The following is a 12,346-nucleotide window of genomic DNA, read 5'->3' on the forward strand; positions in this document are numbered from 1 at the left end:
CGAAATTCATGAGGCATCTAGATATGAAAATGTTGTGATAATGGGAGATTTTAACTTTAGACAAATTGATTGGAACAATATGACAGGAAATCTTGAGTCTAGTGACTTTCTTGATACGGTTCAGGATTGCTTTTTAGAACAGGTTGTGACAGAACTAACTAGAGGAAACAATCTGCTTGATTTGGTTCTTGCCAACAAAGATTCTCTAATTAATAATCTTGAGGTTAATGATGAGCTTGGGGAAAGTGATCACAAATCACTTAGTTTCAATATATCAAGGAATTACCCAGATAACTGCAATCAAATCTCTGTCCCAGATTTTCGCTTGGCCGACTTCATGGGACTGAAAAATTACTTGGGTGGGCTAAATTGGGATGTCCTAACTATGGGTCAGGTAGGTGATCTTGGTTGCCAATATGACGTTTTTCAGAGCATAGTTCTAGCTGCCCAGACAATTTTTGTTCCGAGTAGGGAAATTAGATCTAACAAAAATGATCCCAAATGGATGAACATAGATTAAAACATCCCATTGGTCAAAAGAGAGGCATATATAGGCGTATCAAAAAAGGGGATGGGCAGTTAAGAAATCAATGTATTTAATTAAAGAGAGAAATAAAGAAAGGAATAAGAAAATCAAAAAGAGATTATAAGGCTAAGGTTGCAAGGCATTCAAAGACTAACCCAAAAGGGTTCTTTCAGGTATACAGAAGTAAGATTAGGGACAAGATTGGCCCACTTAAGAGAAACTCTGGTCAGATCACTGACAGTGATAGGGATATGTGTGAAATTCTAAATACCTACTTCCTCTCAGTTTTCACCCAGGAAAATACTAGTGATATTACTGAAATAATAGATTACATAGAACAGGATGATAATAAACTATGTACGATTGCGGTAACTAGTGACATGGTCCTCAGACAAATAGAGAAACTAAAACCTAACAAATCCCCAGGTCCTGATGAACTGTTTGCAAGGGTGTTAAAGGAATGTAAAGAGAAACTTAGCATACCTTTGGCTAATCTTTTCAACATATCACTACAAACTGGCATAGTGCCTGATAAGTGAAAAATGGCAAATGTAATACCTATTTACAAGGCAGGTGACAGGTCCTTGGCTTCGAACTATAGACCAATAAGCCTTACCTCAATAGTGAGAAAATTTATGGAATCAATAATTGCCGAAGCAATTCGTAGTCATCTTGACATGCACAGAATGATTAACGATTCTAAACACGGTTTTACAAAGGGGCGTTCCTGTCTTACGAATTTACTAACTTTTTTCACTAAGGTGTTTGAGGAGGTAGATCATGGCAATGAATATGATATTATGTATATGGACTTCAGTAAGGCTTTCGACAGAGTTCCACACCAGAGGCTATTGAGGAAACTTAGGGCACACGGAAAAGGAGGAGAATTTTTTTCCTGGGTAGAGGCATGGCTGACAAATAGACAGCAGAGAATTTGCATAAATTGGGAGAAATCAGAATCGGGGCACGTCACAAGCTGTGTTCCTCAGGGGTCAGTGTTGGGCCCGTTGTTGTTCACAATTTACATAAACGACATAGATGAGGGAATAAATAGCGACATAAGCAAATTTGCTGATGACACCAAAATATGCCGTCCAATTCATTCTAATGAGGACAGTAGAGCACTCCAGGATGATTCGAATAGACTGATGCAATGGTCGGAGAAGTGGCAGATGCAGTTTAATATTGACAAATGCAAAGTTCTAAATGTTGGACAGTTAAATAACCATGTCACATATAAACTAAATAATGTAGATCTTAATACAACCGATTGCGAAAAGGATTTAGGAGTTCTGGTTAGCAATAACCTAAAACCAAGACAGCAGTGCATTAGTGTTCGCAATAAAGCTAACAGAATTCTTGGCTTCATATCTAGAAGTATAAATAATAGAAGTCCTCAAGTTGTTCTTCAACTTGGCTAGGCCTCATTTAGACTATGCTGCTCAGTTCTGGTCACCGTATTACAGAATGGATATAAATGTTCTGGAAAACGTACAAAGGAGGATGACAAAGATGATCTCATGTCTCAGAAATCTTCCCAATGAGGATACCTGGAGTTTACCTGGAGAGAGTTCCGGGGGTCAACGCCCCCGCGGCCCGGTCTGTGACCAGGCCTCCTTAGGTCAGTGTCCCAGGATGCGACCCACACCAGTCGACTAACACCCAGGTACCCATTTTACTGATGGGGAACATAGACAACAGGTGGAAAGAAACACGTCCAATGTTTCTACTCTGGCTGGGAATCGAACCCATGCCCTCACCGTGTGAAGCGAGAGCGTTAACCACCAGGCCACCAGAGCCTACCTGGTGGCCCTGGTGGCCTACCTGAAGGCCCTGAATATACACTCTCTCGAAAGGCGTAGAATTAAGGGAATATGATCGAGGTGTATAAATGGAAAACAGGAATAAATAAAGGGGATGTAAATAGTGTGCTGAAATTTTCCAGCCAAGACAGGACTCGCAGCAATGGTTTCAAGTTGGAAAAATTCAGATTCAGGAAGGATATAGGAAAGTGCTGGTTTGGTAATAGAGTTGTGGATGAGTGGAACAAGCTCCTGAGTATAGTTATTGAGGCTAAAACGTTGTGTAGTTTTAAAAATAGGTTAGATAAATACATGAGTGGGTGTGGGTGGGTGTGAGTTGGACCTGACTAGCTTGTGCTGCTGGGTCTGGTGCAGTGCTCCATCCTTGAGTGGGGATGACTAGACTGAGTGGGTCATTGGGATAATCCGGGGGATGGGTCATTGGTCTAATCGGGGGGGGGGGACATGGACCTGCTCTGCATGGGTCAGTAGGCCTGTTGCAGTGTTCCTTCCAGATTTTCGCTAAGCAGATTACGATGGGCTTAGAGAACACTTATCATCTGTTGACTGGGGTAACGAAGAGAGCTATCAATATGACAGTTTTCTGAACACTATACATGCTGCTCAAAGAGCGTTTATCCCATATAAAGAAATTAGATCAAATAGAAATGACCCAAAATGGATGAATAATAGGCTCAAATATCTACTAGGGCATAAGAAAGGAATTTATAGGCGTATCAAAAGAGGTGAGGGTCATTTTATGAATCAGTATATTGACATTAAGAGGGACATTAAAAAGGGGATAAGAAAAGCTAAAAGGGACTATGAAATTAAAGTAGCTAGGGATTCTAAAACTAACCCAAAAAGTTTTTTCCAGGTCTATAGAACAAAAGTTAGAGATAAGATAGGTCCCCTTAAAAATAACTATGGGCACCTTACTGACAATGAGAATGAAATGTGCTTGATTTTAAATAATTATTTTCTCTCAGTTTTTACACAGGAAGACACTAACAATATTCCAGTAATTAATTTTTACAGTGGGCTAGAAGAAGATAAATTATGTAACATCACAGTCACTACTGAGATGGTTGTGAGGCAAATAGACAGACTGAAGCAAAATAAGTCGCCGGGTCCTGATGAGGTTTTTTCAAGGGTTCTTAAGGAATGCAAAATGGAACTCTGTGAACCATTAACTAATATTTTTAATTTATCTCTTCAAACAGGTGTAGTGTCTGATATGTGGAAGATGGCTAATGTAACTCCTATTTTTAAAACAGGGGACAAGTCGTTACCGTCAAATTACCGCCCAATAAGCCTGACCTCAATTGTAGGCAAATTACTAGAGTCAATTATAGCTGAGATTATAAGAAGCCATCTCGATAAGCATAGCTTGATTAATGATACTCAGCATGGATTCACAAGAGGCCGGTCTTGTCTAACTAATTTATTAACTTTCTTCAGTAAAGCTTTTGAGGCTGTTGACCACAATAAAGAATTTGATATTATTTACTTAGATTTTAGTAAGGCTTTTGATAGAGTTCCGCACCATAGACTGTTAAAGAAAGTGGCAGCTCATGGCATTGGGGGAAAAGTGCTCTCGTGGATCGAGTCATGGCTCACTGACAGGAAGCAGAGAGTGTCCATAAATGGGGTTAAATCCGAGTGGGGATCTGTAACAAGTGGCGTTCCACAGGGATCAGTCTTGGGCCCGTTGTTGTTTATAATATATATCAATGATCTTGATGAGGGAATTACTAGTGATATGAGCAAATTCGCCGATGACACAAAGATAGGTAGGATAATTGATTCAAACGTAGATGTTAGGGAACTTCAGGAGGATTTAAACAAACTCTATTCTTGGTCAGAAAAGTGGCAGATGCAGTTCAATGTAGATAAATGCAAGGTTCTGAAGCTTGGGAGTGCCCATAACCCTAGTACTTATAAATTAAATGAAGTAGAACTTAGCCATACAGATTGCGAAAAGGACTTGGGGGTTATGGTGAGCAGCAACCTTAAACCAAGACAGCAATGCCTAAGCGTACATAATAAGGCAAATAGATTACTGGGATTTATATCAAGAAGTGTAAGCAACAGAAGTCCAGAGGTCATTCTGCAGCTTTATACATCATTAGTAAGGCCTCACCTAGATTATGCAGCTCAGTTCTGGTCTCCGTATTACAAAATGGACATAAATTCGTTAGAAAACATTCAGCGTAGGATGACTAAATTAATACATAGCATCAGAAATCTTCCTTATGAAGAAAGATTGAAGACTCTTAAGTTACATTCACTTGTTAGACGAAGAATGAGGGGAGACCTGATCGAAGTGTATAAGTGGAAGATAGGTATTAATAAAGGGGATATTAATAAGGTCTTGAGGATGTCTCTCCAAGAGAGAACGCGCAGTAATGGATTTAAATTAGATAAGTTTAGATTTAGAAAGGACATAGGAAAGTATTGGTTTGGAAATAGGGTAGTTGATGAGTGGAACAGTCTACCTAGTTGGGTTATTGAGGCTGGGACTTTGGGTAGTTTCAAATCTAGGTTGGATAAGTATATGAGTGGGAGGGGTTGGATTTGAGTGGGACTTTCACATCAGAGCTTATTTCTTGGGTGGCATTGAAAATTGGGTTGGGCAAATGTTTTGTTAGTGGGATGAATTGTAAAGGACCTGCCTAGTATGGGCCAGCAGGCCTGCTGCAGTGTTCCTCCTTTCTTATGTTCTTATGTTATGTTCTTATCTTCTTAAGATATATAGACCATGCTTTTTGTAACAGAGATGCAAAGGTCAAACAGAGGTTGTGTCTCCCAGATGACATAGTCAGCAGGTTGGATAATATTATGTCAGGTAATGGGAACAAGCCCATTATCTCTCTTAGTGCCAGTGGAAATGACACTGGGAATGGCATGTGACGTGTACTTAGCTCTGTGAAGACCTGTTTGCGCGCTCTCTACGAATTGAACCAAGATGCCCTCCATCGAGCAACTTTACCAACAGCTTAAAGAAGAATTGAGGATGGCAAAGATGGAGATTCGGCGACTGACCGAGGAAAACAAGAAGATTCGTAGTAGTCCTCCTGTTTTGAGTCCTCAGGTCAAGAAAGGAAACTGGTCAGTGGCTGGACAGCAGGGAACGAAGTTGACGATCAAGAAGACAAATGGAAAGGTAGAAACGATGAAGAAGAAAGAGACTGCCGTGGAAACTGTTGTGGAAACATCTAATACATTCTCAGTGCTACCCGACGAATTTGAGTCGACTACTGGGAACGTCACGATGAACGACACCAAGGAAGGTAAGAATATTGTTGTTGTTGGGGAGAGCCAAGTTAGATATATGGATAGGGCGTTCTGCTTGAAGGACAGGAGTAGGAGACAGAGGGTTTGCTTTCCTGGGGCTGGGATGGAGGATGTTGTTAGCCATCTGGATGACATCATGAGAGGTAATGGGAGCAATCCTATTATCTGCATCAGTGATGGAGGCAACGATGTTGGCAGACGTAGGAGTGAAGACCTGATTAGCAGGTATAGGTCAGCAATAGAAATAATTAGGAGGAAGGGTGGGAATCCTGTCATATGTGGTATTTTGCCAAGGAGAGGAGTTGGAAATGAATGGTTGTCCAGGGCAACTGGTGTCAATTGCTGGCTGGACAAATACTGTAAGGAAAATGCGGTAACATTCATTGACAACTGGGACCTCTTCTATGCCAGAAATGACATGTATGCCAGGGATGGGGTTCACTTATCTAGGTCTGGGGTGGGAGCACTGGCAACTGCAGTGGAGGGAGCTGTTAGGACTTTAAACTAGGAATAGTTAGTGGTATGGGTTTTGGCAGGAAAACGGTGAAGTCCCAGTGTAGTAATATTATGAGTTCTAGGGGAACTAGTAATAAGCAGAACGAGGTAGATATTGAAAAGCCAGTGACATTGGGTGACAAGGACAGCAATAGGTTTAGTAGAAAAACAGAAATGAGCAGGAAGGGTAAAGAGAAAGGAGAGTCTTTCAATGTTTATTATGCTAATAGCCGTAGTGCTAGGAATAAGATGGACGAGTTGAGATTAGTTGCTAGTGCAGGTAACATTGATGTATTTGCCTTAGCTGAGACGTGGTTTAACTAAAAAAGTCGGGACATGCCTGCGGAATGTCACATTCAGGGTTTTAAATTGTTCCAAGTAAATAGAAGTATCGGGAAGGGGGGTGGGGTGGCATTGTATGTCCGAGATCGTTTGAACTGTTGCATAAAAACGGGTATTAAGTCTGAAGTAACACATACAGAGTCTGTTTGGATAGAATTTTCAGAGGGGCATGAAAAACTGATTTTAGGAGTGATATACCGTCCCCCAAACTTAGATAGGGACCAAGGCAGACTACTATGGGAGGAAATTGTTAAGGCCACAAGGCACGATAATGCAGTAATTCTAGGAGACTTTAACTTTAGTCATATTGATTGGAATTTCTTGACTGGGAATTTAGAATCATACGACTTCTTAGAAGTAGTTCAGGATTGTTTTTTGAAGCAGTTTGTGACAGAACCTACAAGGGAAAATAACCTGCTTGACTTAGTTCTGGCAAACAATGAATCCCTTGTTAATAATTTAGAAATTTCAGAGGAACTGGGTGCTAGCGACCACAAATCAATTACATTTAGCATTGAATGGAAGTACGATAGTAGCGATAACTCAGTAACAGTCCCAGATTTTCGCTTAGCAGATTACGATGGGCTTAGAGAACACTTATCATCTGTTGACTGTGGTAACGAAGAGAGCTATCAATATGACAGTTTTCTGAACACTATACATGCTGCTCAAAGAACGTTTATCCCGTATAAAGAAATTAGATCAAATAGAAATGACCCAAAATGGATGAATAATAGGCTCAAATATCTACTACGGCATAAAAAAGGAATTTATAGGCGTATCAAAAGAGGTGAGGGTCATCTTATGAATCAGTATATTGACATTAAGAGGGACATTAAGGAGGGGATAAGAAAAGCTAAAAGGGACTATGAAATTAAAGTTGCTAGGGATTCTATAACTAACCCAAAAAGTTTTTTCCAGGTCTATAGAACAAAAGTTAGAGATAAGATAGGTCCCCTTAAAAATAACTATGGGCATCTTACTGACAAAGAGAATGAAATGTGCTCGATTTTAAATAATTATTTTCTCTCGGTTTTTACACAGGAAGACACTAACAATATTCCAGTAATTAATTTTTATAGTGGGCTAGAAGAAGATAAATTATGTAACATCACAGTCACTAGTGAAATGGTTGTGAAGCAGATAGACAGACTGAAGCAAAATAAGTCGCCGGGTCCTGATGAGGTTTTTTCAAGGGTTCTTAAGGAATGCAAAATGGAACTCTGTGAACCATTAACTAATATTTTTAATTTATCTCTTCAAACAGGTGTAGTGTCTGATATGTGGAAGATGGCTAATGTAATTCCTATTTTTAAAACAGGGGACAAGTCGTTACCGTCAAATTACCGCCCAATAAGTCTGACCTCAATTGTAGGCAAATTACTAGAGTCAATTATAGCTGAGATTATAAGAAGCCATCTCGATAAGCATAGCTTGATTAATGATACTCAGCATGGATTCACAAGAGGCCGGTCTTGTCTAACTAATTTATTAACTTTATTCAGTAAAGCTTTTGAGGTTGTTGACCACGATAAAGAGTTTGAAATTATTTACTTAGATTTTAACAAGGCTTTTGATAGAGTTCCGCACCAAAGACTGTTAAAGAAAGTGGCAGCTCATGGCACTGGGGGAAAAGTGCTCTCATGGATCGAGTCATGGGTCACAGACAGGAAGCAGAGAGTGTCCATAAATGGGGTTAAATCCGAGTGGGGATCTGTAACAAGTGGCGTTCCACAGGGATCAGTCTTGGGCCCGTTGATGTTTATAATATATATCAATGACCTTGATGAGGGAATTACTAGTGATATGAGCAAATTCGCCGATGACCACAAAGATAGGTAGGATAATTGATTCAAACGTAGATGTTAGGGAACTTCAGGAGGATTTAAACAAACAATATTCTTGGTCAGAAAAGTGGCAGATGCAGTTCAATGTAGATAAATGCAAGGTTCTGAAGCTCGGTAGTGTCCATAACCCTAGCACTTATAAGTTAAACGATGTAGAACTTAGCCATACAGATTGCGAAAATGACTTGGGGGTTATGGTGAGCAGCAACCTTAAACCAAGACAGCAATGCCTAAGCGTACGTAATAAGGCAAATAGATTATTGGGATTTATATCAAGAAGTGTAAGCAACAGAAGTCCAGAGGTCATACTGCAGCTTTATACATCATTAGTAAGGCCTCACCTAGATTATGCAGCTCAATTCTGGTCTCCATATTACAGAATGGACATAAATTCGTTAGAAAACATCCAGCGTAGGATGACTAAATTAATACATAGCATTAGAAATCTTCCTTATGAAGAAAGATTGAAGACTCTTAAGTTACATTCACTTGTTAGACGAAGAATGAGGGGAGACCTGATCGAAGTGTATAAGTGGAAGATAGGTATTAATAAAGGGGATATTAATAAGGTCTTGAGGATATCTCTCCAAGAGAGAACCCGCAGTAATGGATCTAAATTAGATAAGTTTAGATTTAGAAAGGACACAGGAAAGTATTGGTTTGGAAATAGGGTAGTTGATGAGTGGAACAGTCTACCTAGTTGGGTTATTGAGGCTAGGACTTTGGGTAGTTTCAAATTTAGGTTGGATAAGTGCATGAGTGGGAGGGGTTGGATTTGAGTGGGACTTGCACGTCAGAGCTTATTTCTTGGGTAGCATTGAAAATTGCGTTGGTCAAATGTTTTGTTAGTGGGATGAATTGTAAAGGACCTGCCTAGTATGGGCCAACAGGCCTCCTGCAATGTTCCTCCTTTCTTATGTTCTTATGTTCTTATAAGTGTAGGTCAGCCATAGAAGTAGTTAGGTCTAAGGTTGGGATCACAATCACTGTAGCATCTTGCCTAGAAAGGGAGTGGGCAATGAATGGATGTCTAGGGCAATTAGTATAAATTGCTGGCTAGACAGGTACTGCAAGGAACTTGCAATCCCATTCAATGATAACTGGGACAGATTCTATGGCAAGCATGATATGTATGCAAGGGATGGGGTTCATCTCTCTGGAGCTGAAGGCCAGAATGGAGGCTATTGTAAGAAAATGATTATAAGTCTGTCAAAATGTTTATATCTAATTGATAAGTAAAAGGTACCATTAAAATACCTGTAGACCATAAAATAATATAAGTTACATTAAAAGAGATATTGTATGAATTTTTCTATCTCCTTTATACTAAAATTGATCCGTGCAAGAGATTGAATTATATCATTATATATAATTTCTTATTACGATTTCCCATGTGTATATTACATACTGAAGATACCCTAGATTCATGCCATAGATACTGTAGAAATCTTATGGAACATCGTAATATTTGGTTAGGCCTCATTTAGATTATGCCGCGCAGTTTTGGTCACCGTATTACAGAATGGATATAAATGCACTGGAAAACTTACAAAGGAGGATGACAAAGTTGATCCCATTTATCAGAAATCTTCCTTATGAGGATAGACTGAGGACCCTGAACCTGGACTCTCTAGAAAGGCGTAGAATTAGGGGGGATATGATTAAGGTGTATAAATGGAAAACAGGAATTAATGAAGGGGATGTAAATAGCGTGCTAAAAATATTTAACATAGACAGGACTTGCAGCAATGGCTTTAAATTGGAAAAATTCAGATCAGATTCAGGAAGGATATAGGAAAGCACTCCTTTGGTTATAGAGTTGTGGAAAAATAATGTAAGGGACCTGGGAGTAGTAATGTCTGAGGATCTCACTTTCAAGCATCACAACAGTGCCACGATCGCACGTGCAAAGAAAATGATAGGATGGATAATGAGAACTTTCAAAATGAGAGATGCCAAGCCCATGATGATCCTTTTCAAATCACTTGTTCTCTCTAGGCTGGAATACTGCTGTACATTAACATCTCCATTCAAAGCAAGTGAAATCGCAGATCTAGAGAGTGTACAGAGATCCTTTACTGCACGTATAAGTTCTGTCAAGCACCTTAACTACTGGGAACGCTTGGAAGCACTTGACTTGTACTCGTTGGAACGCAGGAGGGAGAGATATATCATAATCTACACTTGGAAAATCCTGGAAGGAATGGTCCCAAATCTGCACACAGAAATCACTCCCTACGAAAGTAAAAGACTGGGCAGGCGATGCAAAATGCCCCCAATAAAAAGTAGGGGCGCCATTGGTACACTAAGGGAAAACACCATAAGTGTCCGGGGCCCAAAACTGTTCAACAGCCTCCCATTAAGCATTAGGGGAATTGCCAATAAAGCCCTGGCTGCCTTCAAGAGAGAGCTGGACAGATACCTAAAGTCAGTGCCGGATCAGCCGGGCTGTGGCTCGTACGTTGGACTGCGTGCGGCCAGCAGTAACAGCCTAGTTGATCAGGCCCTGATCCATCGGGAGGCCTGGTCATGGACCGGGCCGCGGGGGCGTTGATCCCCGGAATAACCTCCAGGTAACCTCCAGGTATGAGTGGAACAAACTCCCGAGCACCGTCATAGACGCTAAGACGTTGTGTACTTTTAAAAATAGGTTGGATAAATACATGAGTGGGTGCGGGTAGGTGTGAGTTGGACCTGACTAGCTTGTGCTACTAGGTCGGATGCACTGCTCCTCCCTTGAGTGACTTGCCTGACCTCACTAGGTCAAGGTACTGGCTTAAGCCGGTACGAGAATTGGAGCTGCCTCGCATAGGCCAGTAGACCAGTTGCAGTGTTCCTTCTTTCTTATATTCTTATATTTTCAATGACCATTATTTATGCAGTAACTATTGTACCTGCACAATAACCAATGCACCTGCACAATGACCAATGTATATGGACACTAACCATGGTACCAACAAAAGGATCATTGTACATACACAGTGATTCTGATCATTATACCTATACATGTACCACTGCAACTGCACCATGACAATTGTATCAACACTCTGAAAATTGCGTCTATAAACTGACCGTTGTACCTGCACAATAATCGCTACTACAACACAGATCATTTACTAACACACTGATCATTATGCCAGCACATTGACCATTGTACTTACATTGACTATTAAAGCTTCACATAAACCGAGTTCCAGTATATAAGTTTCCCTTAAATGTTTTCCCTGCAAGTTTCAAAATATCATCTCTGGTTCTTACCTGTAACACATGAGGCAGAGTTAGTGTTCCAGATACCGTTTATGCACTGCTGTAGGATGCCAGGGGCGCCAGATAATGTCTGCATACCGGGTAAACACGTATAGTATTTTCCATAGGTGTAAAACCCCAAATAATAGATAAACCAGGTGAAGCTCTGAACCCCGTAGCTGACCCCTGATGGAGTGGGGGCTGGTGTGTTGCAGGCTAAAGTACCACTCAGGTCTGTGTGGGTAAAAGTGTGGGTGTTAATGAGCGAGTGATGAAGCAAAGGCACCAGAAAATAATATCGTCAAGCTGAGTTGCAAAAGTCGTAAAACTCAACACGCCCACTGGGGAACAAGTCTGTCCTGATATGTTTAACTGAATAATTTTTATCACACTGTTATCTTGTCTAAATATTGTTAGTATATTCAAAGCGGTTAGTTATATGCAGAAAAATAAACTAACAAAACCATGTTTAGCTAATAAAAGTGCAAGTAATAACCAGCTTGGGTTATTACTTAGCATTCAGTGTATATGAGATCAGGCTGCTTTTCCTTCAGGTTTGAGGAACTGAACTCCCCGTAGCAAGACTGATGTACTAATCACTTTAAAAGTATTTCTGTAGTCTCCAGTGTTATATTCGTCTGTATTATACGTAGGAATATTTTGTACAGGATAGAAGCTTCAGCAATAAGGTTACCAAAGTGTTGCACATGTGTCTTACTCATCAACTTTATCATCAACACTTATCTCACACTGCAACACCATGATACGTGGCACAGTGGAACTTTTGCCAC

General features: G+C 40.3%; 1 protein-coding gene across 1 annotated transcript in view; it reads right to left on the reverse strand.

Annotated features, from left to right (window-relative positions):
* LOC128684580 (uncharacterized) overlaps positions 1-12,346 on the reverse strand; it is a 110,974-nt gene that overhangs the window by 48,843 nt on the left and 49,785 nt on the right. Inside the window, exon 3 of the mRNA XM_070082739.1 lies at positions 11,568-11,789. Coding sequence (XP_069938840.1) covers positions 11,568-11,789 — 222 coding nt within the window. The remainder of the gene's footprint in view (positions 1-11,567; positions 11,790-12,346) is intronic.

Source organism: Cherax quadricarinatus, chromosome 8, assembly GCF_038502225.1.
Source record: "Cherax quadricarinatus isolate ZL_2023a chromosome 8, ASM3850222v1, whole genome shotgun sequence".
In the NCBI taxonomy this organism is placed as follows: Eukaryota; Metazoa; Arthropoda; class Malacostraca; order Decapoda; family Parastacidae; genus Cherax; species Cherax quadricarinatus.